We start from the raw sequence: 25,606 nt of genomic DNA on the forward strand, positions 1-25,606 counted from the left end.
CAGCACTTCTTTTTCCGCTAACAAAGGGACCACAAATTCAAATTTCTTGGTTATGTTGAGAAACAAAAGTCTTGTTAGTCTCACCAAGGATTTACAGCATCCAAGTCCATCAAGCTAGCTGAGTATTTTCTCCACTGAGCACTGTTGTGGCCGCGAGGAAACTGCACACACAGGAGGCTGCTGAATCTCAGCCGAGCTGGAGGCATTTTGCCCTGGGACGGAACTGCCCACGTAGGGGGTCTCCCTGAGAGAATGCAGGATTTACCTTTTCATTTAGGTTTGTGCGTTTTTTTACATTATTGATTGAAGAAGTCACGTTTGTCTTAGGACTCTCTCCCAGAAAGGAAATCTTGCCAAAAACTGCTCCCAAGGACCTTCAACTCCACCGTCTTCATTAGATAAACTTGAATTTCCTATAAGCTAGAGCATCGATTTTCAACAGAATTTTTAAAACACTAAACAGCTGACTATTTAGTCAAGGGCACTGACCGCTTTTCCCTTCGATTGGCAAATAAAATTTAAAAAAAAAGACAACAGCCAACATAATAGCCATCCAGTGTGCACGGATCAGAAATTATATCTATTTTTTTGTCCGATTGGCAAAAAGCCTATTTTTGGTTGTGCCGCAGAATTTGAACAATTGGTCTGTGCGCCGTGAGACGAGGGCTGGGCATCACCGAGCTGGAGCGCGCTCCTCGCCTGGCGCTCGGAACAGCCGCCCGGGCGCCTCCGAGGCCCGAGCGCAGCGCAGCCCCGGCGACCGCGCCGCAGCCGGGCAGCAGGGGGCGCACGCACTTCCCTCGGGTCCAGCGCGTTCCTAAGAATTTCTCGGAAGCGCTTTTTTTTCGTTTGGCACGCTATCCCATCAGGTTGTGGCAGGAATTCCTAGAGAGTTCGCTTAAAATAAAAAAAAAATCTAATTTATAGTCGGCCCCCTTGCCACGCCCACCCTTCCGCTCCCCGACGGCGGCGCCGACTCTCTACGGAACAGGTAAGCGGTTCCCCGCCCCTTCTCCGCCACCAGAAAACATCCGGGACTCGCTGGGGCGTGGCCTGGGAGGTGGAGTCCGCCGCAAGCTCCAGGCCCCGCCCACCCGCGCAGCACGCCCGCCACGCCCGCCACGCCCGCCAGAGGTCGCAGGCTCCCGGAGCAGGTTTCTCTCTTGGTGTGTCTCCTGGTTCTCGCGAGAGAAAGCGCGAAGCCTGCCGGGAGGGAGGCGCGGCGATACTTAGCTTTGCCCAAGATGGCAGCCCTGGAGGAGGAGTTCACGTTGTCTGCGGTACCCTTAGGTGCCGGGCCTGACGGGCTCCTGGGCGTGGAGCAGTGCGACAAAACAGACCAGTTTTTGGTCACGGACAGCGGCAGGACCGTCATCCTCTATAAGGTGAGGGCAGTAGAATCGGAGCGTCCGGCAGCTGTCGCGCCAGCCCATTGCTGAGCGCGGAGCCGGAGCCTTGGGTCTCTCACGGCTTCAGAAAAAAAGATCGTGGAGCGGGTTTAGCGGAAAGCCGGCTTGGCTTCTCCGGAACGCTGAAGGAAGTGTAGAAGATGATTTGGTGGTTTTCCTGCAGAGAGGCATGTTTCCGTGTTTCAGGCTGCCGGGCGTCTACGTGCACGTGGACTAGACTCGGAAAACAAACTTGTGCTTTTGCTTCGAAACTCCGGAGGTGGCCTTGCTAAGATCCCCTCCTGGGGTCTCTGGCACCCCATCTTCTCGCTGAAGAGTTTGAACGGAGATTGCTTGGGCGGGAGAGGATGACTGGCAGAGGGAACTGGTTTATCCCTGTGTCCATACACTTATTCCCTCGGAGGAGAGTTTTGTGGATTTTTTCTTTCTTAGTATCTTCATGGGGACCTTGATTACGAATAATCTGTTGCCAACTAAACTACACACCCTGGAAAATCCTGGAGTTGAGTCCGGGGGAATCTATACGCCCCGCCCCCTTTTCTTCCTAAAGCGCGAAGGCACAGCTTTCAGCCGCTTTCCTTTTAGTGATCTCTTACAAAATAATTCTTTTTCTTTTTTCTGAGCTGCTGAATATAGTTTTGCATGTCTTTAAGAAGTTAGGTAATGTACTTTGAAGTTTGGGGAACAGGTTGCAAACTGTTCCCTATGCTGTTTGCTTGTTTTGAGCCTTCTGAAGACACTTGGTTTTTACCTGGGCTGTCAAGCGGCCTTAAGAGTTTGCAGTCCCTGCCTAGGAATACAGTGTCGGATTGAGAATGAGCCTAGCCCTACTTAATTTCCCATGCCTGTGTTCAAAGGCACAGTGGAATCAATTTTTTAAATGTACTATTGTTTATATTTTCATTTTAACTACTTTTAAAACGTATTTTATATTTTAGTTATGGTAAAATACACATGATGAAATGTACTGCTTTAAACCACCTTTTTAAAGCATACAGTTCAGATATTACGTACATTCACCTTGTTGGGCAGCCATCACCACCATCCGTGCCCAGAATTCATTTCATCTTGCAAATCTGAAACTTCGTACCTAGTAAACAATGACTCCCCATTCCCCCAACCCCTGGCAGCCACCATTCTGCTCTCTGTCTTAGGTGGAATCATACAGTATTTATATTTTTTTGTGACTACTTATTTTTTGTTTTGTTTAGGAAATTTGTTGAATACTGTCATTTTAGTTGTAAATTTTATTGCTTTTATAGTCAGAAATTGACTTTTTGAATATCGTATGTTAATTTTACTAGGTTTCTGATCAGAAACCTTTGGGGAGCTGGTCGGTGAAACAAGGTCAAATTATAACATGTCCAGCTGTGTGCAACTTTCAAACTGGAGAGTATATTGTTGTACATGATAACAAGGTAAGTTTTAAAACTTTTATATATATATATATCACAAAATGTTGACATCACATGATCTCGCTCATACATGGAATCTAAAGAACTTAATAAACTGATGAACAGAGTAGATTCAATGACATGGAAGCATAGATGAGACTGACGAATGTCAGAGGGATGGAGGGGGAGAGAGTAACCAAAGAATTTATATGCATATATGCACAACCCAAGGACACCTACAATGGTGGGGTGAGGGACTGGGGAGGGGGGTGGGACGGGGTGGAACGGGTCATTGGGGAGAAAAAGGGACATCTGTAATATTTTAAACAAAAATAAAATTTAAAAAAAATAGTTGATTTATTAACTCTGTTTTACTACATGTCAGTGAAAATTGGGATACTTTTTTGATTTTTATGTTTTAATTTAAGGTTTTGAGATTGTGGACTAATGAAGATGTAAACCTGGATAAAGTATTTAAAGCTACAGTAAGTCTTTGGATTTCAGCATATTTATTAGCTTATTGGTGAGATGGAATAATTTGCGTTGCAGTAAGTTGTTTACCTTACTACATCTGTGAAAGTGAGAATAAAGCTTATAATTAGTTTTTCATTCTATTTATCTTACAAGTATATCTTGGTAACATGTCTCAGTTCATGAGTTCATGTTAGAAAATATAAACAATTCCTGAATGATAAGTTTGTAGTTATTTCCATGAGTTTAGATGTTTGTGGTGTGTCCCTTGGGAGAACAGATTCACTGTGCCGCCTTTAAAATACGTAAATCCTGCAAGTTTTGTGCATTTTACATTAAAAGAGTGGCACATAAATGCATTAAAATTAAGAACTGTGACTGTCTTTTTTACTAATGAAAGTGTATTAATTAACTTATTCTTACTTATAAAATGATCTCAAATTAGGTTAACCCATTTCTAAGTGCCTAACTCTGAATGTAATTGGCACATTTTAGAAGTGACTCATAATAGAGCTGATTCAGATATAATGCCAGTTGTTTCCTGGACCCTGAAACTCCTAGCCTGCTAACTGCTGTTTCCTGGCTCCAGTCTTTTCATTTACCTTGCAGTAACACGGTCCTGAATTTTATACAATGGGGTTAACCTCTTTTCTGGGGCTTACAGGCTATAGTTGTAATTATGGCATCAGTCTTTAGCACCAGAGTCCCTTATAATTGCATTAGCGGCTTCATTTGTACCGCTCCTCACCTCCAGATTTGATTGTAGTCCTCACAATGGAAGGATAAACCAAAAATGAATAAAAATGATTACTTAAGGGGGAGAGCAGAGGGCTGGGTAGACAGAGTAGGAGCAAAAGTCAGACTTCTGTATGTACTTTACGTTGTAGATTTGACTTTGAAACCATATATAGTTATGAAACAGAATTGAATCAAGATGAAAACAAATCAGTTCTTAAAAACAAGCCTTCTCTAAATATCTTTATTCTATTAGGTGGAAATTGGTTTGGAATAAAAATTAAAATGTTCTTACGTTCTCATAGTTGTCAGCTGAGGTATATAGGATACATTCAATACAAGGGACGGAACCCGTGGTGTTATTCAGGGAAGGTGCTGTTCGTGGTCTAGAGGCCTTGCTTGCAGAGCCCCAGCAGAAAATTGAATCTGTCATCTCTGATGAAGAAGTGATTAAGTAAGTTCTAATACTTGTAAGTGAATTTTTACCAAAATAAAAGTGCACTTTGCGTGTTTTTTATAACACTGATTGCTTTGTTGAAAAGCATTTTGGTTAGCCCTGGCTGGGTGGCTCACTTACCTAAAGCGTTGTCCTGTGGACCGAAGGGTTGCGGGTTCAATTCTCAGTCAGGGCACATGCCCAGGTTTCGGGTTTGACCCTTGGTTGGTGTGCATACAGGAGGCAACCAATGGATGTTTCTCTCTCACATCGATGTTTCTTTCTCTCCCTTCCTCTCTCTAAAATCAATAAAATCATATCCTCAGGTGAGGATTTTTTTTAAAAAGCATTTTGTTTATAAACATAAAAGCCTAATTCAAAACCATTTATAAGACCTTGGTCAAAATAAGATCTCTCAGAACCCTCTAGGGTGATAGATGATTGAGGAAACTAGGATCATAGGAGTCTTCTGATGCCAGAGAACTGGATGTTCAGTTATTTGAAGATGAAGTAGGTAGCCCCGCACACAAAATCTTTGTTTCTGTCATGTTGCCCTGACTACCATAGTCAGAACCCTTACCCCTGAGGCACTGTGCAGCTTGTTGGTAGTGAAATGATAGTGTTTGGAGCCCTCTGCTTTCCCAGATCCTGGAATAAAACTGGGGAAATGACGCACCCAAATGCTAGAAGGACATTTCATGACTTCATATTGCTCCAATCCCCATAATTTTAATACATTCCCTGTACAGTTAACTTGCTGCCTCTCCAGGTCCGCCTGAGTCAAACTAAACTAAAAGTCAAAGCAAAGACTTACACTTAGTGACCATGTGGACAATGACCAGTTAGCTGTATCTTGGACTTCCCTTGATGCCTCTAAAGTGTGAGCAACTGGAAAAAAAGATACAGGTAGAGGATCTGGGTTCTAATAGCCAAAACTGGCTGTGCAGCCTTGGTGACAAGCGCTTGTCCTCTTGTGCCTCGGTTCCCGCTGTTACTTTAAGAAGGCAATTGAGCCCGGCCGGGCGTCGCTCAGCAGTGGAGCCACGCGATTGGGATTTGATTTCTAGTCAGGGCACGTGCCCGGGTTGTGCCCGGGTTACAGGCTCGATCCCCAGTTGGGGGCGTGCAGGAGGCAGCCGATCCATGACTCTCTCATCATGGATGTCTCTATCTCTCTGTCTCTCTCCTTTCCTCTCTATGAAATCAATAAAGATATATTTTTTTTAAAAAGGCAGTTGAGATCCTAATGTTTTCCTCAAAATGCTTGTCCCAAAAGTGACTGTAAAAAAAAGGTGGGGGTGGAGGGGTGTAGGCGCCAATTAGTTTGGGAAGTACTCCATTCTCTCACACCCCACTCCCCTTGGAAACTTTACAGTTCACATTATTGTCTTTAAGACTCTGGGAAGTTCAGCAATTTGCATTTAATCAAAAAGGCATTTGACAAGAGAAATACCTACTAATTCTCTATGGTGTATACAGGGTGGGGCAAAAGTAGGTTTATAGTTCATATGGAAAATAATACAATAATAGTAAAAGAATAAACTTTCACATACCCACAACTGTAAACCTACTTTTCCTCACCCTGTAGTTTGGAACACTAAATTAAAAAACAATTTTTTTTAATGTGTCTTTATTGATTTCAGAGAGGAGAAGGGAGAGGGAAAGAAAGAGATAGAAGCATCAGTGATGAGATAGTCATTGATTGGCTGCCTCCTGCATACCCCTTATTGGGGATCGAGCCCACAACACAGATATGTGCCCTGACCAGGAATCAAATCAAGATCTCCTGGATCATAGGCCGATGCTCAACCGCTGAGCCGTGCCAGCCGGGCTGGAACACTGAATTAAGTGTTCTCTTATATCTCTCTGGCTCTAAAAAATACATAATAAAAAAGACATTTTCTTAAATTTAGATTGATGGTATATTTCAACTGGTGATTTGGTATTTTATACTTTTTATTTTTATTTTTTTAGGTGGACAAAGTTTTTCATGGTATTTAGGCATCCTGCTTTAATCTTTATTACTGAAAAAGTAAGTGATATCTCTAATTCTGGGACCATTATGTGTGACATTTTAAAATCACATTATTTCTATTTAATTTTTTTAATATATCTTTTATTTCAGAGAGAGGAAAGGTAAGGGAAAGAAAGAGAGAGAAACATCAATGATGAGAGTCATTGATTGGCTGCCTCCTGCACGCCCCCGACTGGGGATGGAGCCCGCAACCTGGGCATGTGCCCCGACTGGGAATCGAACCCCAATCGCCTGGATCCTAGTTCAACGCTCAACCGATGAGCCATACCCGGCCAGGCAAAATCACATTATTTTTAAAACTAAAATTGGACTTCAGTATTTCTCTCAGAAGATTTTTTATTTTGTATCTTTTAAATTCTAAAAAGCCTCCTGGCTATATTTCTACTCCTAACTGAAATATTTTATATTTTAAATTAATTGGACAAGATGTTTTTAAGCACCCACTGAAGTAATGAGAATGGGGAAATAACTAGTTTTAACATTTAAATATAGTTGGCTGAAATGAGAATATTTCTAAAACAAAATAACCTGTTTTGCAGCATGGAAATTACTTTGCTTATGTACAAAAGTTTAATTCACGTGACTTAAGCAAATACACACTGTTACTTGGACAAGAAGAAAAATCTGATATACAGAGTTTTAGTGCATCTGTGGATCGGAAATTCATCTCTTTGATGTCATTAAGTAAGTATTTTTCTTTAGGTTTACAGTGATTGTAAGTGGAACAATACTACTGGATCGGATTTGGTTTTGCAGTTTTCTGTTGTGGCACTTCCCGTTGCATGTTTCCTTACAAGCTTTATGCCTTTGCGTTTTGCACTTTGCCATGTCTGGTCATGGTTATTCTCTGCAGATAACTTTTATGTCTTGAAATTTATCACAAGCAAAAAAAATAATATAACATTAACAAAAAAGGAAAAATTACTTTTAATCTTTATCATGATAAACCAGGTTCTTGGATATAATTAGTGAACCATAAAATATCTAAGGTTGTTATTAAATGGCCTCTCCATTCCTTTTTTCCAATCTTAAGATTTACTGTGATGGAGATAGACGTGTATAAGGAGACTAACAAAGCACTCTTGGCCTGAGCCAACCAGTGTTTTACAGATATTTTTATTTTTTATTTTATTTTTTTAATATATATTTTTATTGATTTCAGAGAGAGGAAGGGAGAGAGAGAGAGAAACATCAATGATGAGAGAGTCATTGATCAACTGCCTCCTGCACGCCCCCAACTGGGGATCGAGCCCACAACCCAGGCATGTGCCCTGACCAGCAATCGAACCCCGATTGCCTGGATCCTATTTCGCTGCTCAACTGCTTAGCCACGCCCGGCCGGGCTTGCAGATATTTTTAATGCCTTGGAGTTTACCTCTATGTAATGGTCTCAACTATAACCCCAGTGTTATGCCTGGGGCAGGGGGTGCCTTTGTGGTACCCTCTCCCCCCCCTACATTTTTTCGCTTCTTTTAAAGTTGTTTTAAGAAGGTTAAGGGGGGAAATGAGCAATATTTAGGAAACATATACATATTATTGCAATTAAAAATCTTTGTGAAGTTTTTCAGTTTGCAAATGTTGGCAATGGCTATTAAGAAAAATGCTTCCATCATTTATCATATCTAGAAGGTCACTGGAATCTGTTTAATGCCTTTGCTTGACAGGGACTGGTTTTCTCAAACCTATAAGACATATTTTTTAAATAGAAGTTTGCAAGTTATATTTTAGCTTATTGAACATTGAAGTAGGGATTCTGAACCAGAGGGTCATAAAAATCTTCCTGTAACATACCTAGAACTACAGGGAATTGCCAAAATTCAGTTGACCAAGAAAAACAGCAGTTTCATATGGTTTTCAGGGAGATGGTGTAACAAGAAATGTGATGTATAGACTAGAATGCTAATTAATTTCTAAATGAGAAATGTATCCTTTCAGTGACTAGATTGTCTGTATCCCTCATAGTCCCCTTTCATATTTTATTACAGGTATTTACCGTTTTTATTTCTTGGCTATTATGACATTTCTTAGTAAGATTTTTATTGATGATACTCCTCCCTCCATTTTAAGTTTATAGTGTATTCTTTAAGTGAAAGCATAGAGTGACGTGATTGTTATATTTGTTTATTTTTCTGGTTGGAGCTTGTATCAAATTGGTAAAATCTTATAAACAACCTAGTACATACGCTTAACTATAACAGGTATAGAACTGTTCTTTACCTAATATTGAACAACAAATACTTGTTTTCATCAGGCTCTGATGGGTGTATATATGAAACCTTGATACCAATACATCCGAGTGACTCAGAAAATAATCAAAATCAGAGGGTAGTTAGATCACTGTTGCTCAAGACTGTAGTGTCTGGAAATGCTCGAAATGGTGCTGCGCTCACTGTCCTGGATCAAGATCACGTAGCCGTCCTGGGACTACCACTGCCAGCTTCTAAGGGTAACTGAAATCCAATCAATAAGCAGTCCTTTGGATTTTTTCTTCAAGGTGTACCTTTTAGTGTATGTCCCCCCCATTTACTTGTTACTACCCTGATTCATTCTTTATAGGTCTTTGATTTCATCTTGGATTTGTTAATCTTTCTAAAACATTTCCTTGTATCACTCTTTGCTCATGACTAATGTCTTAAAGAAATAAAAACTGCAGATGTTGATGCCAGCCCTTAGGCATTTGAAACATTGGTAAGCCTTTCCCTAAAGGCTAAATTCATAGCTTGGCACATTTACACAGAGTAGAAATCCACTGGACTTGGACAGCCTGAAATTTGGGGACTCCTAGCTTGCTTTTTTGTCTCTATCATTTCAGAACAGGATTATCCTCATCACCTCACCTCCAAACACCCCTCCAGTGCACACAGACTTGGAGTCTGTCATGAAAGACACAGTTGTTCCTGGCCAGTGCAAGACTGGGGTCACTCAGCCTACACTATAAAACTCAGAATCTCTTGTTTAGCTTTCAGGTCTCCTCCCATTCTAGACCCCATGCCCTTTCCCATCTCTTGTCCTGACTTCAGAGCAAGAACCCTCTGCTTTATTCGGGCCAGGCTCCCTGTTGACTACCAACATGATAGGACCATCCATACCTGTGTGCTTTGTTCTTACGTTTCTCTTACTCATAGGAGCTACTGGTGATAGCATAGCTGTGTGCCAGGCACTTTACTTAAATTATCTCATTATTTGTATCATGTTGTCCTCCTGTTATAATCCCTATTTCACAAGTCAGGAAACAAAGGTGTTGGGTGACTAAGCAGTGAACTAGGATTCAGCTCAAGCAGGTTGACACTGTTGTGCCATGTGCCTCACCCCTCTTAAGTCCTGGCTCTAAAAACCCCAATAACCACTCTTAGAATTTTACCTTACCTGAGATATCATAGAGACCTTTTTATATCAGCATATTGTTATTGTTAAGACTTTTTTTAGGCAGTTAAAGGCTCAGCAAAATCGAGGGGAAAGAACACAGATGTCTTATATATGCCCTGCCCCCACACATGTCCATTTCTCCTTTTCGTGAGGTCTAGTTCCTTTGAATTTCTGTGGCAGTCACTGTTGTCATTACTCTTTTTTATACTTAATAAAGCAGGACTTGTGTGTTTAACTGTGACTCTCACGTTGTTCCCCAACAGTGCATTATATACTTATTTATTGTTGGGACTTATTCTGGATTTCTCTCTTCTTTTACAGAATGCCTCTCCATATGGAACACAAAATTTCAAACACTGCAGATTTCAAAAGAATTGCCACAGGGTACCAGTGGTCAAGTAAGTTTTTGCACTTGGAGATTTTTTTCAAACTCAGTTATTTTTGTGCCTAATGAAAAGACCTTTTTGATCTAAATATTTTGGCAGTTTTTGATTAAAGTAAGTTAAGAAATGTTTTTTTACCTGAAAGATTATTTTTAACTTGGCTGTTTTATAGTTTCCTTATATGAGACTGAATTGTAGCTAGTTTTAGTCATTAGAGAGAGCGGTTAGCTGGTCAATAAAAGAACTTTGGTTTTAGCTGCTCGTTCGTTGATTTGGTCTTTTTCTGTTTGTATTTTGAACTATACCCTGTTATAGTTCAAAACATATACCCTGTTATATGTTGCTTTTCCTAATAAATTAGTCTCTTAGTTTATATGTTAAACAATATCCTGGAGTTACATAGGAACACTCAAAGAATTACTATTTAAAAAGACTAGACTGTAAACTTCCTGAGGCAGGGTCCTTGTTTCTTCTCCGTTGTGTCCAGTGTCTAGCAAAAGTGTTCAGTGAGTACAGGTTGTTTAATAAATGAATATTCACACGTATATCAGTATAATAGGATTTATTGATAATTGTAGTTATAGAATGAGGAGACTAGATCTCTCAGCACACAATGTAATTCTAATTTATTTAAACATAATTTTAATCAAATTAACCACTCACAGTTTCACTGCTGTAACGAAGTTAGTTTTGATTCCCATGTTCCTTTGAGCTTTTTGTTGATATACCTGTTTCATTTTTACAGCTTTACAATTGAAATCATTAGATTCTGTTAAATTCTACCTTTTTTACTTACTACATCATTACAGTGTGCCCATGTTACAATAAACTTGGTAATTATCATGTTAATAGATGTGTAATAGTGACAGTATTAAACACTTAATGTATACATTGATCATGTTTTTATGAGTCGATAGTATCTTTTAAATTTTATGCTTCATTCAGACCTAGGCAAAAATAAGAGCTATGTGAACCTACCCAATTAATAAGTTGTACATGAGATTATTCTGGAAAGTTGCTCAATTTTATCATGTCCTTTTGTGTTTTATTAAGATTGCTGACACCATAAGTTGTTATAAGGCATATGACTTTGTTGAATCAGATCATAGAAGAGGAAAAAATGATTACATTTTTGATAACTTTTTTTGTAGCTCTGGTATTATGGGGAACATTTGTTTATGCTACATGGAAAATTTCTCACAGTGATTCCATACAAGTGTGAAGTCTCGTCATTAGCGGGTGCCCTTGGAAAACTCAAGCATAGTCAAGATCCAGGTAGGAACTTATTAGTTTGTTTTGTTACTATAAACCATTTTTTTAACTTACAGTTTGATATGTAGATTTCTACAACCATCAATTTATAGAGCCTGTTCTTAATGTTTAAATTTGCCACTGATTATTGACATATCCTTGACCCAAGTGGCTCAGCGGTTGAGCATCGACCTATGATCTAGGAGATAGCTGTTCAGTTCCTGGTCAGGGCACATGCCCTGGTTGCAGGCTCGATCCCCAGTGGGGGGGCATGCAGGAGGCAGCTGATCAATGCCTTTTACATCATTGATGTTTCTGTCTATCTCCCTCTCCCTTCCTCTTTCTGAAATTAATAAAGATATATTTAAAAAAAAAAAAAAAGCTACACAGTGGTTTTGAATTCCAGTGTTCTAATGTTTGGGTCAGTGAGAGAGTCCCCCAGATAAAATCATTAATGCCTCTGCCCGCCCTCGTTTACCAATGGTCTCATCAGTTGGCTTAATGTTGCTGGGCGCATAGACTTTTATTTTACTATACTGTGACTTACTGATCTGGGGTTAAATGGACTTTAAAGCCTCTCTTGAATTGTGCATGAGTGGTTGTTTTGTTGTTGTTCTTTGATTGTTTGGGTAAATACCTAGGTCAAAGAATTCTAGAAATTGTGTATTATGTATCTTCTTAGGCACTCACGCTGTGCCTCATTTTGTAAATTGGGAAACCTGCCAGGAATGTGGACTTGGATACCAGAACTCAGAGCCGTCGAAGAGAATTGTAAGTTTGGTAGTCAAATACAAATATTAGTGGAAATATTATAAAATGGAAAAAGGCTGAATTTTAATGATTCATATCTATACAACTCTCAACAGCTTTGATCTTATTTACAAGGCAATTTAAATCTTGAACTTTGTAACCCGATAGCATTTATCCAAAAATGACACACGTAGTCTAGTACTTAATTTTTATGGGCATGTTTTTGGGTAAGATCCAGGTGTCAAAATTGACCAATTCACAATTAGTAGTAATATTTCCTGAGTATAAAGATTTTATTTTGTGCCCGGCCGGGCGTGGCTCAGCGGTTGGGATCCAGGCGATCAGGGTTCGATTCCCAGTCAGGGCACATGCCCAGGTTGTGGGCTCGATCAATGACTCTCTCATCATTGTTTCTCTCTTTCTCTCCCCCTCTCCTTTCCTCCCTCTGAGATCAATAAAGATATATTTTTTAAAAAAGATTTTATTTTGTGTTTAAAAAACAAAAAACTACCCTGGCTGGGTTTCTCTGTTGGTTAGAGCATCCTCCTGAGGTTATGAGTTCAATGCCTGTTCAGGACACACATACAAGAGGCAACCAGTGAAGGTATAAATGAGTGGAACAACACATTGATGTCTCCTCTCGCCTCCCTCTCCCCTCTCCCGCTCTCCCTCTCCTCTCTCCCCTCTCCCCTCTCACCTCTCCCCCTCCCTTCTCTTCTTCTCTCTAAAGTCAATAAATAAAATATTTTTAAAATAAAAACATGTTAAAGACATTTAAGGTAAAAGTTGTGCCCGGCCAGGCGTGGCTCAGCGGTTGAGCGTCGACCTAGGATCCAGGCGATTGCGGGCTCGATCCCCAGTTGGGAGCGTGCAGGAGGCAGCCGATCAATGACTCTCTCATCATTGATATTTCCATCTCTCCCTCCTTTTCTCTCTCTGAAATCAACAAAGATATATTAAAAAAAAAAAAGTTGAAATAAACCCGCTTTTCACTGTAACAAAATTAAACTATTAAAGAAACCTTTGTGATTAGAATGTGAGTTTGCTAGTCTCTCTATATTCTTCTAAATGTGTGTTGGAGCTTTTGTATTGTTTTGAGACCCTGATCAACTTACTTAATTACAGTTAAGGAGAAGGAAAATTGAAGCAAATGCACAACCAGAGGTTCCAGCGTCCAAACAACTTTTATCAACCATAAAGGTAAGTGAAAAAATATTAGAAATAAGGAAAATCAACTCAAGTGATTAAAAAAAATCCTATTTACTTTCTTACTCTCTTATTTTTATGATCATTTTTATAGCTGTAGTTAACTTTTGTATCGTATCTTAAGGTTGTCAGAGTGATCTAATACTTTGGCTTATTTGACTCACTAAGCATTTTGTGTGATAGTGGTTCCCTCATTAATATCTCATTCAACTTTGCATTGAATATGTTTGTAATTTAGCCTCCTAAAAATTTTGAATTCTAAACCCTTCAGATGTGTTGTTTTTTTTCCTTTGCCTTTTGTCTTTTGGCAGCAAATTGTGGTGTCAACCCAGTTTCACGGGAATGCATGAATGCTGTTTAGTGACATAAGAAAATGTCGAGCTAGGAAACTTAAGTTTACAATGACAATGTTCTAGACTAAACTCTTTACTTCTGGCCTTTTAGAAAGATTCAGAAAAACACATTGAAATAGAACTACGTAAATTTTTGGCTACTAAGCGGACACCTGATTTTCATACTGTTATTGGGGACGTAGTGATAGGACTTCTGGAAAGATGTAAAACAGAGCCATCATTTTATCCCCGGAACTCTCTGATGCAGCTTGTCCAAATGCGTGTGCTTTCTTACAGGTAAACATTTGTACACCAAGTTTTGTGCATAACTTTTTTTGACCTTGTTTTTTACAGTTCTGATTTTCATACTCTGAAAAAGCTTATAAATTATTTGCAGTTGAGATTTTTCTTAATACACAAAGATGATACATGTTTTCTTTTCTTAGCTTGTGCCCCGGCTTAATGGAGGTTGCCTTAGAAAGGACAGATGTACAGATGTTACAGCTCTGTCTACAGCAGTTCCCTGACATTCCTGAAGCAGTCACGTGTGCTTGCTTAAAAATATTCTTGAGGTAAGTTAGAAGCTGATAGTCTTTTTCCTTCACTGCATTTTTAATCTATTATGTTACTTGATTTCTAAAACTTTGAATGCTTAGGAAATGAAAATTTTTCCAGTAAGATCAAAGAGTAATAAGACTTTCTTGCTCTCAATTAACATGATAGCATTGGTGATGACAGTCTTCAAGAAACAGATGTCAATATGGAGTCAGTTTCTGACTACAGTGATGTTGTCCAAGATGAGAAGATGGAAGAGCAAACTGGAATTCTTCAAAATGGCTTCAGTCCTGAAGAAGAAAACTGCAGTAACTGTGATAAAGAGTTAAATGAAAAGCCTCAGAACACAGTAGAGGAGACCACTTCGTGCCCTGTGATACCAAAAAGAGCAGCTCTGCTGTATCCTTTGAAACAGTTTCCCTTGTATTCTCCCTTTTGGGGGGTATAGTCAAATGCCCAGCAATAGCTAAGGAGTAATTAGATAATTTAAAGTGTTGGGGGTTTTTGGTGTGTTTTTTTTTCTTTTTAATTTTTTTAAAACTTGATTTTAGAGAAAGAGAAAGAAACATCAGTTTGTTGCTCCACTTATTTATGCACTCATTGGTTAATTCTTGTATGTACTAGGGCTCCAACCCACAACCTTGGCATGTCAGGATGATGCTCTAACCAACTCACCTACTTGGCCAGGGCGGATTTTGTTTTTCTTAAAGTTTTGGCTTAAAAATGGGTTATATTCATTGCTACATTGAAACAACTTACTTAAACCTGTTACTTATGTAAGAAGCTATACTGAGGTAGAGCCTCTGTCAATCTAAAGTTGGTATTCTAAATAAATACCAATCTTGAGTGATCAGTGGTAGAACTCTTACAGGAAAGTAAAACTGGCATATAAATTTTTAAAAATGATTAGAAAAGGAAATTATTCATAATTTTGGTAGAAAAGTTCTCATTTATTGCCATAAGATTTTCCTTTATTCCTAAGTAGAAATGCAATTCTTCATTCAGCATATAGTGAAACATTTCTTCTGCCTCACTTGAAAGACATCCCAGCACAACATATCACTGTAAGTGTTCTTAGGAATCCTATAGAATCTTATCTCTGGTTTAAATTTGCGGCTTCCTTCTAACCAGCTTTTAGGGTGTTAGAAAGGTTATCAACTTCATGTGAACAAGAGGAACGTTTCCCAGCCCTTATTGTGAAAATTGTGCTTAGGAGACTAGAGAGACTTCCGGTTGGCAGACCTTGGCGTGGTTCTGATGCCAAGCCTGAAGGCCAGGTGAATCCATCTAAGTTATAAATGAGTAGAAACTATAAAAAGAGTTTCCCAGAGAAGGATTCCCTGTTCTCAGCTTATTATTTATAAACAATAAGCTCCCTACCTACCCTCCCAAACCAGGCAAACTCCTTTCCTCATTGATAGCAGGGACTGCAGTTTTATTCATTTTTGTGTCCTCAGTCAAATTCAGTAGCCTCTTAAAAGTCCTTCCAGTCTTTTTGTTAGCTTTACATATAGAGAACATATCTCCATCGAAGTAATAAATTGTCCTTTTTCTTCCCCACCCAGCTATTTCTCCAGTATTTGTATTTCCTTTATTTGAAGTGTAGTGAAAATGCTACTATGACTCTTTCTGGAATACACCCTCCAACCCTGAACCAGGTGAGATTGCTTTTTTATTTTTATTTGGTGCTGGATAAAATCTGTTTAAAAAGTTTACATGTAGTGTCAGAAACGAATTCAGTAATCAATTTCTTGTCTCCTAGTCCATATGAACTTCCTCCATCACCCTATATACAAACCACTGGAGTGGGAGGTCGAGAGGATCTTTCAGTTTGGTAGATAGATTTTTAAAGTTATAATTCTACACTAAAGAACTTAAATTTGTCTTTAATCCCTGACTCTTTATTGTGACCCTTTTCAAGAATTTCCTTAGCCTCATTTGAAGAGGGTGATAAGTATCCTCCTAATAATCTCTTAAGAATAAGAGAATGAAGCCCTGGCTGGATAGCTCAGTTGTTTAGAAGGTCATCCCAAGGTTGCAGGACCAGGGTCTCAGATTTGATTCCCGGTTAAAGACACCTGCCTGGGTTTCAGGTTTGATCCCCCGCCCTGGTCAAGGCTCGTACAGGAAGCAACCAATCGATGGGTCTCTCTCACATCGATGTTTCTCTTTCCTCCCCCCTCCCTTTCACTATCTAAAAATCAATGGGAAAAATACCCTCAGTGAGGTTTTAAAAAGCAGAAAAAAGCCTGTTTATATTGTTGAGAAATTTTTATCTCTAAAATTTTCAGATATTTGTAAGGAAGATTTATGTTTTCATAACTGTTTGATATAATCATGGATTTTGTTAAATGAATTAACCTAAAATTAAATTTAAAATCTTAACTTTACTTTTCCTGTTTACCTCTAGATTATGGATTGGATATGCCTACTTCTAGATGCTAATTTTACTGTTGTGGTAATGATACCAGAAGCAAAAAGGCTACTGTTAAGTCTTTACAAGTTTGTGAAATCTCAGGTGTGTGATTATTTGATATATACTAAATTCTGTTTTTACCCAGGTATCACCTAAATTATAATTGATTCTTAAATTTTTTTCATGGAATAGTTATAAGTAATCATTGAGGGCTTATGCATACGTAGAAGTTTTAGTAAAAGTTATTTTACTATGAAACTTTTTCCTTTAGATATGCATTTGTTCCGAACTCAACAAGATTGAAGTAAGTTTTCGTGAGCTACAGAAATTGAATCAAGAAAAGAATAATAGAGAATTATATTCAATCGAAGTGCTGGAACTCTTCTGATACTACTAGTTCTCTCTCATAGACGTTTTATGAAGCTCTTTTAAAAGTGAATTCTTCCTACTCATCCAGGCAAGAGATATGTTTTGTTTGTGACTGTCTCAGTGACAAGAGAAATGTGTCAGAGAGTACCTGGACCATCACTTATTGATGCTCCTAGGTTGGACCAGGTTTCATGCAAACCTATCCTAGTTTATGGACGTTGGTGGGGAAAGGTTCTGAAACTTTTAAAAAATGTGTAACTGAACTAATTTTAAGTAAACTTATTTGTGATACTTATAAAAGTCTAATTTCTTACCATGTGTTTTAAATCTTTTAATAAAAATATCACCATTGAAACAGTGATTGTAAGAAGAATGTAGTTTTGTCAGAGTTAGAAGCTGTCCCAGTTCATCTGTGCTCATGGTGACAGCAGAGGTCAGTTCCACACGCAGGTTGGGACTGTGCTTGGACAGGCACTTGCTATCTTTGACCATTGTTTCCTGTTCTTTACCTACTTCCACTAACCGTTTTTACCCACCTAGGCGCTGAACAATGCCTCTTTTTATACATTATCTCTCAGATTACCTCTCTCTTTAATTGATAATTTAGGTTATAAAAACATTACTGAATAGAAAAAAACAGTTTATTAGGACATATAGAGACTTTTTAAAAAAATTGAGATATAATTGACAAGAGACAGCTACCGACTGGGTTCTTCAAGGCAAGGCTGTGTCTTCCCTTTTCTTTACACTAAGCACAGAGCCGCTGACACATAATCGGTGTTCAGTAAATGATTACTCAATAAAGTTATTGAACAGTGAAGCCTATCTGTCCAACTATGGGGTAATAATCCTGAAGGTTTGCAATAGTTACTTTTTCTGGAAAGTAAATAACTCTGTTCACACATAGTGTATCGTCTGCCTCTAGACTTATTTTTTAAAACACTAAATATCTCAGTTGTGTTTCTGATTACATATAGTAACATCTATAAAGTAATAAAAAGAGTTGTTCTTTAGACTTAAGTTCTACATCTCGGAAATGATTTCCTGCTGTGAACTTTGTGTTCTGAGGGAGATGTAGACGTGGGTTGTCATTACTACTTAAACTGGGCATTTGTTTGCTTTCTGTCTCCTTCCAAATGGAGTTTGTTGTGGTTCATGTATAAAATTTTAAAACTAAGATGGACTTTTTGCCCAGCTCTTTGTAAAAAATTTTAATCTTAAAAAAAATTGCAAGAAAAAAACAGTGAATACCCATATATCCTTGACCTAAATTTACATATTGGTAACATTTTATCATATTTGTTTTGCTGCTATCGTTTTTACTGAATCGTTTGAGAGTTATTTGCAAATATCCAGATTAATCCCATAATTCAGTGTAATCCCATAAATACTTCAGTTTAATCCTCTAAAGCAAGAGTATTATTTCATGTGACTTCAATGCAATTATCAAATTTAGGAAATTAATATTAATATAATACTGTTTAGAGCGATTGTAGTCCTTAATCACATTTCCACTGTTGTCCCAGTAATATGTTTATAGCTGGTCTTTTTCCCCCGTAAAATTCATTCAAGGTTGTGCATTGCATTTAGTTTTCATGTTGTTTAAATCTCCTTTAATCTAGAACAGTTCCCTGGATATTGCATTTCTGAAGAATGTAGGCCATTTATTTTGCAGAATGTTCCTCAATTTGGATTTGTCGTTTCCACATGGTTAGATTCAGATTAATCATTTTCACGACAATGCTCCAGAGAAGGCCCAGCATCAAGAGGCATTGATGTGAGTTGTCCCATCATTGGTGATGTTAAATTATGTCACTTAGTTAAGATAGTGTTTACCAGGTTGCCTTGCTCTAAAGGTACCTTTTTCTTTTGTACTTCATAGGTAGCCGTGTATATCTTTGAGATTGTATAAATATCCTATTCCTAAATATACCTCCCAACAGTGGTTTTAGATCCACTGATAATTTTTGCATGGATCAATTATTTCTTTGGTGGTTGTGGTTGTAAATTATAAAATTGTTTTGGCATAAATTTCACTCTCAAATGGAATGTTGTGCCTCGTAGCCACCACTCTCATCTCTTCTGCTTTCTAATCTGTAGATGGATGAGCAGATAAGTGAACAGAACTATTTCACAGATTTGAATATTATAACAAATAGTTTTAATGTAATGTGTGGTCTACTTTTTTTCACTTAATGTTTTCACAAAAACATGTTTTGCCCTGGCCAGGTATGTCAGGGGATTAGAGTGTCATCCTAATATGCCAAGGTTTCAGGTTCAGTTCCTCATCAGAGCACATACAAGAATCAACCAATGAATGCGTAAATAAGTGGAAAACAAATCGATGTTTCTCTCTCTTTCTCTCTCCGCCCCTCCCCCCTGACCAGTCAATAAAATTTTTTTAACAGCATGTTTTTATACAGTTGATATGTTTTGATTCTTAAAACAAAGTGTCAGACTCAGAAAACTAGAGCTGAAAAGGCATAACAGGTTATTCATAAATGTTAAGTGTCCTACCCAGTTCCCACAGCTTTGTACTAGCAAAGCTGAAATGTGACTTTAGATTATTCTATTCCACTTCCTTTAATCATCTTCATTATTATTTTGGGACATTTTTGAAAGCTTACCCAAATCAGTGGTATATTTGGAAAGGTTTTGTTTGCTGCAGGCGAATTTCTTGAAAAAACTATTCAAAATTCTGGACAACTTTTTTAAATGGCATCATTTTAAGTTACCTCCCAGAGCCTTTTCACCTCTAAGAAGGCAATGTACTCTTATTAAGTGGGTTTTAAATAAGTGTCTGTTAAGGTTACCCTATTAGTTTAGGTCACATGCTAAAAAACAGATGCACATTTGTGTACTTATCATTTAAGCTTACTTTACTGCTATATAATATATTAGGTTGTGTAATACTATGTGCCAGCCATTGTTCTAAATACTTGACAAATATTTATTGATTTAATACTCAACGTTGCTGAACATCCCATGAAGTAGGGTTTGCTGTTGAGGAAATTGAACCTTCCAAGTTCACGTAGCTAGTGTAGTACATATCAGGATTTGAACCTAGGCATTCTAGCTCCAGCGTTATTCTTAACCCCTACACAGTGCTGCCTCTTAACCAGCACCATGGCTAGTCATATCTGTAATTTGGTGTTCAATTTTAGGAATATAACTCCTAATTACAGTTTAATTTAATGTAAGAAAACACCTGCTTTGCAGTAGCCCCCCCCCCCCCCGGGATATAGTTTACAGGAACACCATGAGATAATAAATGGATGCCGTCTATATAACGCTTAAAAGATTAGGTGATAGATTCTAAGTATGACATGAGTTGTAGATTTGTAGAGAGCATTATTACTTTAAGACCTAGCAAATTGTCTCATCAAACACAGAATACCTTGGGTGGTGGCCAGGGCATGGAATCAAGATTGAGATAGTTTAAGTCTGGAAAAGATAAAAGTAAATTAGTCCAAGTTTAAAGTTGAAAGAATGAATCAGAGAGAAAAAAACTTAGTGGTATCTGCAGAACAATGTAGACTTCATGGACAACTTGTTGCAAAACCAAAAAAAAAAACCAACAACAAAAAACCCAGACCAGAAAAGGGACGTCTACATTGTTGCCAAAGGGAAAAAAATATATCTGTATGTATGTATATTTAATCCTCAGCCCCGGACATGCTTAGAGAGAGGAAGGGAGAGAGGAAGAAACATCAGTGTTAGAAACATCTGATCTGTTGCCCTCTGTACTACCCTGACTGGAGACGGGACCCCAAACCTAGGTGTCGTGCCCTGACCGGGAATCTGACCAGCAGCCTTTCAGTGCATAGGATGACACTCAGCCAGCTGAGCCACTCCAGCCAGGGGCCAAGAGGAAATTTTTTTTAAAAGTATCTTTCCTTTCTATACTCACAAAGCAATTGATATTGATTTGCTCCCCCAGAAACACACACATATACCTTCGTGTGAGAGGTGATGAGGTAATGACAGTTTCCTATAATCCTCATAAATTAATAACTTGAGTTTCTTGTCTAAAATTTAATTTCATGTGAATCCAGTTATCCTTGGCTACTTTTAATTTCCGGATGAATTTGTATGTTTTGGGTTGCCCGGGCCAAATTTGTTATATGTTAATATAGTCAGATCACAAGGCTTACAACATTTATTTCTTCTGGTTTATTTGGATATTTTTATTTTACTGTTGACTGTCTTATATTTTAAGTTGTACATCAGGTAAGGTATAGTTAGTGTATAGATGTTTTATTCTACTTTATAATTAACTTGGAGAACTTCAAGTACATACTTGAAATGCTCTTGGATTTGCACAGACCGTCAGCACCCTGTTTTCATTACTGAGTTGGGCAGTAGCATGTAATATTCAGTAGCATAAACTAGAAAATGAAAATGAAAAACCATTTTCAACAGGTTGGTACATGATTCCCTTAGGAATGTCAGGAAGGTTAAGGCTTCTATAGCTTTGGGTATAAAGCTTTTAATTTATTCATACACTGCCTTTCAAGCAAAGAGAAGTGTACAATTAAATAGTATAATAGAAATAAAAAATTAGGTGCAGCAAAGGTGGATACAAACGTAGTAATTGCAAAAGCCAGCAAAACTTTTAATTTAAGCTCACAAAGACCCTACCTGATTATATATTCTTAAACTGTTGCTTTATAGTTATAGTTTACTTTATAGTTCTTCCTCTTTTTTCTTTTTTCTTTTTTTTTGTATTATGGACAGTTTCAAACATACAAAAGTAGACAGAAGAGTACAGTTGACCCTTGAACAACGTAGGGGTTTGGGGTGCTGACACCCCCACACACAGTTGAAAATCCTTGTATAACTTTTGACTCCCCCAAAATTTAAATTGTCCCTTGGTATCCTTGAGGGATTGGTCCCAGGACCCTCCACAGATACCAAAATCCGCAGATGCTCAAGTCCCCTATATCAGATGTTGTAGATCAGTGCATACAGTCAGCCTTCCACATCTGCAGGTCCCCAATGGCAGATTAAAAACAGTAGAGGTATTTCTTGAAAAAAATCCATGTATAAGGGGGTCTGTGCAGTTCAAACCCATGTTGTTCAAGGGCCAGCTGTATAATGAATGCCATGTATGTATCATCCAGCTTGCGCATTTACCAGTATTTTCCCAATACTGTTTCATCTATACCCCCACTCACTTCCCCTTCCTATATTATCGCAGACATCAGATAATTTTATCTGAATATTTCACTTACTTATTTTTACAAGTTATTTGAATCAGGGTAGGTAAAGTTTACACATTGTGGTAATGGTTGATCAGTCTCATGACTTTTAATCTGTAAGTTCCCTTACCATCTCTCTTGTTTTTTTTCTTTCTTGCATTTACTTGTGAAAGAAGTTAGGTGATTTGTCCTATAGAATTTTCAGTCTGGGTTAGGCTGATTCCTTCTCTGTAGTATCATTTTTCATGTTCTTCTGAATTCATAATTTCCTCCAAATTGGTATTTGGACCTAGAAACTTTACGAGATTCTGGTTCCTTTCTATTGCAGTGTACAATTTAAAAATAAGCTATTTAATCCTTTCAGGATACCATAAGTATAATTTAATAGAAATGTGCTTATATTATGCATGTGTTTAAATTGATCATATTTCAAAGTTTTGTCAATGCCTACACCTTTAATAGGTGTGCTGTTTTCTTTTGTATTCTTACGGCTATATATTTCTCTGAAATGCTTCTATGGGCAATGCCTGATTGCACTTGCTGTAGGGTGGAATGCCCTGGAAATGTTTGAGGGTCAGTTTTCTTACCTGATCTCTAAATCTTATAGTCACTTTTTCTTCAAATCTCTGGTTTTTATTTTTTATTTATTTACTTATTTATTTTAAATATTTTTATTGATTTCAGAGAGAGAAAGGGAGAGGAAGAGAGAGAGAGATAAACATCAATGATGAGAGAGTCATCATTGATCGGCTGCCTCCTGCATGCCCCAGACTGGGGATCAAGCCTGCAACCCGGGCATGTGCCCTGACCAGGAATTGAACCTCAATCTCCTGGATCCCAGGTCAATGCTCAACCGCTGAGCCACGCCCAACTGGGCTCTGCTGTTTTTTTAAAAAAGAATTCTGCTGTGGTTTTCTTTATGTAGTAGACAGAAGGTCGTGGGGAACTTTTTAGATTATCAATGCTTTGTCTCTTTTTGATCAAAGGGATACTTTTAATGGGAGAGACTCACATAGAGACAGCCTGCCTCATCTGTAGCTGGGTTGAAAATGTTTGCCTGGCACTGATTTGCATGTGGTGCTGAAAGTGCTTGAGAAGCCGAGCGATTAACTGAAGATTGCCTGCCCCTCCGTGGCAATGTTCGGGCTCCAAGTCAAGTTTAAAAAAAAAAAAGTATTAATATTTTAAATTCTGTGCAAATGTACTAAGACCCTGAGGAAAACATTAATTAGCACCGTAGGTGTTTGGCTAAAGGGCTTATTAGACCTTGGAGTCATGGCAGATTGGATTATGGTTCAGTTAATAGGCAGGGATCTACCTCTGTTAGGAGCTGTTAGCAGGTGAAATATGAAGATGGCACAGAGGACTTGCCCTTAAATAATTGCTGAATGATTGGAGAAGACACCTTGGACAGGAAATAACTACAAGATGGAGGAGAAATTCCCACAAACAAGAAGCTAAGTAAGGAACCAAAGGATTATGGTTCCTTACTCCTTTACCTAAGAGAAGAAACCTGACCTAAGATGAGAGGTTGTCCACCTGACCCTCCAGCCCCCTTGTTCCTTCTCTGAGGGGGTGTAAACTGCATGTCCAGATGTATGCTAGGGGAGGCAAGGTCACCCTGGGGTGAGGTTCCACCTTAAAATTGTCCATTGCTGGGCACCCAGGGCTTTCCTCCCTGGCGATCTTCCTTCCATACCTGGGGTTCCTACCCTGCTCATGGCTGACTGCCTACAATATCATACCCAGAAGTGGAATTGCTAGCTCGCATTTTCAATATTTTGTGGAGCTGCCATACAGTTTTCCACAGCAGCTGCACCATTTTACATTCGCACTAGCAGTCTGCAAGGGAGCCAATTTCTCTACATTCTCACCAACACTTCCTGTTTTGGTTTTGTTTTTATAGCAGCCATTCTTGTAGGTGTGAGGTGGCATCTCGTGGTCTTGATTTGAAAGCATGGCTTTTTTAGTTTTCACTCCTGGTGGCATCGCCACCACTACCATTCTGGCCTAAGCCATCTTTCTGTCTCTCTCGGATCGGCGCCCAAGCCTCTCAAGCAGTCTCCTGGCTTCCATCCTTGCCCCCTGCAGTCCGCTCTCAACATCGCAGGTGGAGTGAGCCTGTTACAAAAGGAAGACGAACCTTATCAGTCTTCTCTTCCAACCCACAGGCTGGCGTCCTCACTCCACTTCCTGACCTCACCTGCTGTCCTGCCCCTGCCATTGTTTACGTTATTCTTTCTTCCCAGTGCCCTCTTCCTGCACCTTCTTGGGGTTTGTGCTCAAGTGTCACCTCAGGAAGCCTTCCCTGAGCTCCCAACAGGAAATTACAATACCTCCCTTCTACACCCGTGATGGCACTCCCTAATATCTTTCCCTCATTCATTTCCCCCCAGAAGTGATTCACTATTTGGCATGCCCTGTTTTACTTATCAGTCTGTTTTTTGTTCATTTAGGCTCCATGGGGCAGAATTCCTGTCTTCTCTGTTGAGAAGCCCTAGGTCAGGGTAGGCTCCTGGCAGGCATTCATTTGTTGAATGGGTGAGGGGACCAGCCAGGGCCAGGAGATGAAGAAACAAAGCCCTCTGCCCTGAAATTGCTGGCAGCGAACCACCAGGAAACTCCAGTGCCAGTGATTTATTATTGCCCGTGAGTGCCCCTTGCTGGCTAAAGGGCTGGTTCAGCAAAAGGACTACAGTTCAGGACGTGAAGGTTCAAGTACATTTCCTTCCTCCTGAGCCTCTGTCTCATTTGCCTGAGTTCCTGCACTTGTGATTTACAGTGATGGACATAAACAGGTGTAGAAAACAAAGGAGACAATTGCTGGAAGTGTCCATCTTCCCTCCCTGCCCACTGCTGCCACCCTGAGGTGCGGACCAGGCCCAGTTGCTATTTGAGCAAACTTGGACCTGCTTGGTCGAGTGTGTGGCTTGGTTATAGGACTCCTCCCAAACACCTTTTGTTAGCAATTGGGATAACCACCCAATTGCTAACAATTGGAAGGAGTTATGGAGTATGGATTGCCCCGGGAGGGTTAAATCACTTGAAAGCATAGCAACATCGGAACATGTTATGGCTGTGTATATGTTTCATTTCTTCAGTGCATGTGATCTCCATGAACAGAGAGCATTTTTAACTGGAGGCAAGACCTAGATCCCACTCTCCCTCTTGGTCTGTTTTCTTATAGAAAGGAAGTTAACACCCACAGTGAGAGTCCCCGGTCTCGACTGACTGGCTGAAGTGGCAATAGAAATGCAAAGAGGTCTGTTGAGTGAGGTTGGTGCCTCTCAATACAGA

At 39.1% G+C, this 25,606-nt stretch overlaps 1 protein-coding gene across 1 annotated transcript; it reads left to right on the plus strand.

Annotated features, from left to right (window-relative positions):
- Nucleotides 1-1,153: 1,153 nt before the first annotated feature.
- Nucleotides 1,154-17,467, plus strand: NOL11 (nucleolar protein 11). Its single transcript, XM_081161779.1, has 18 exons — nt 1,154-1,385; nt 2,714-2,827; nt 3,232-3,288; nt 4,315-4,463; nt 6,420-6,477; nt 7,020-7,164; nt 8,732-8,926; nt 10,168-10,244; nt 11,381-11,504; nt 12,163-12,251; nt 13,356-13,430; nt 13,881-14,065; nt 14,215-14,340; nt 14,492-14,722; nt 15,309-15,387; nt 15,889-15,981; nt 16,734-16,841; nt 17,011-17,467. The coding sequence occupies exons 1-18, from the start codon at nt 1,245-1,247 to the stop codon at nt 17,125-17,127; spliced, it is 2,163 nt and encodes a 720-aa protein (XP_081017905.1). The 5' UTR covers nt 1,154-1,244; the 3' UTR covers nt 17,128-17,467.
- Nucleotides 17,468-25,606: the final 8,139 nt, after the last annotated feature.

This window comes from Miniopterus schreibersii (genome assembly GCF_964146895.1).
Source record: "Miniopterus schreibersii genome assembly, chromosome: 16".
Lineage (NCBI taxonomy): Eukaryota > Metazoa > Chordata > Mammalia > Chiroptera > Miniopteridae > Miniopterus > Miniopterus schreibersii.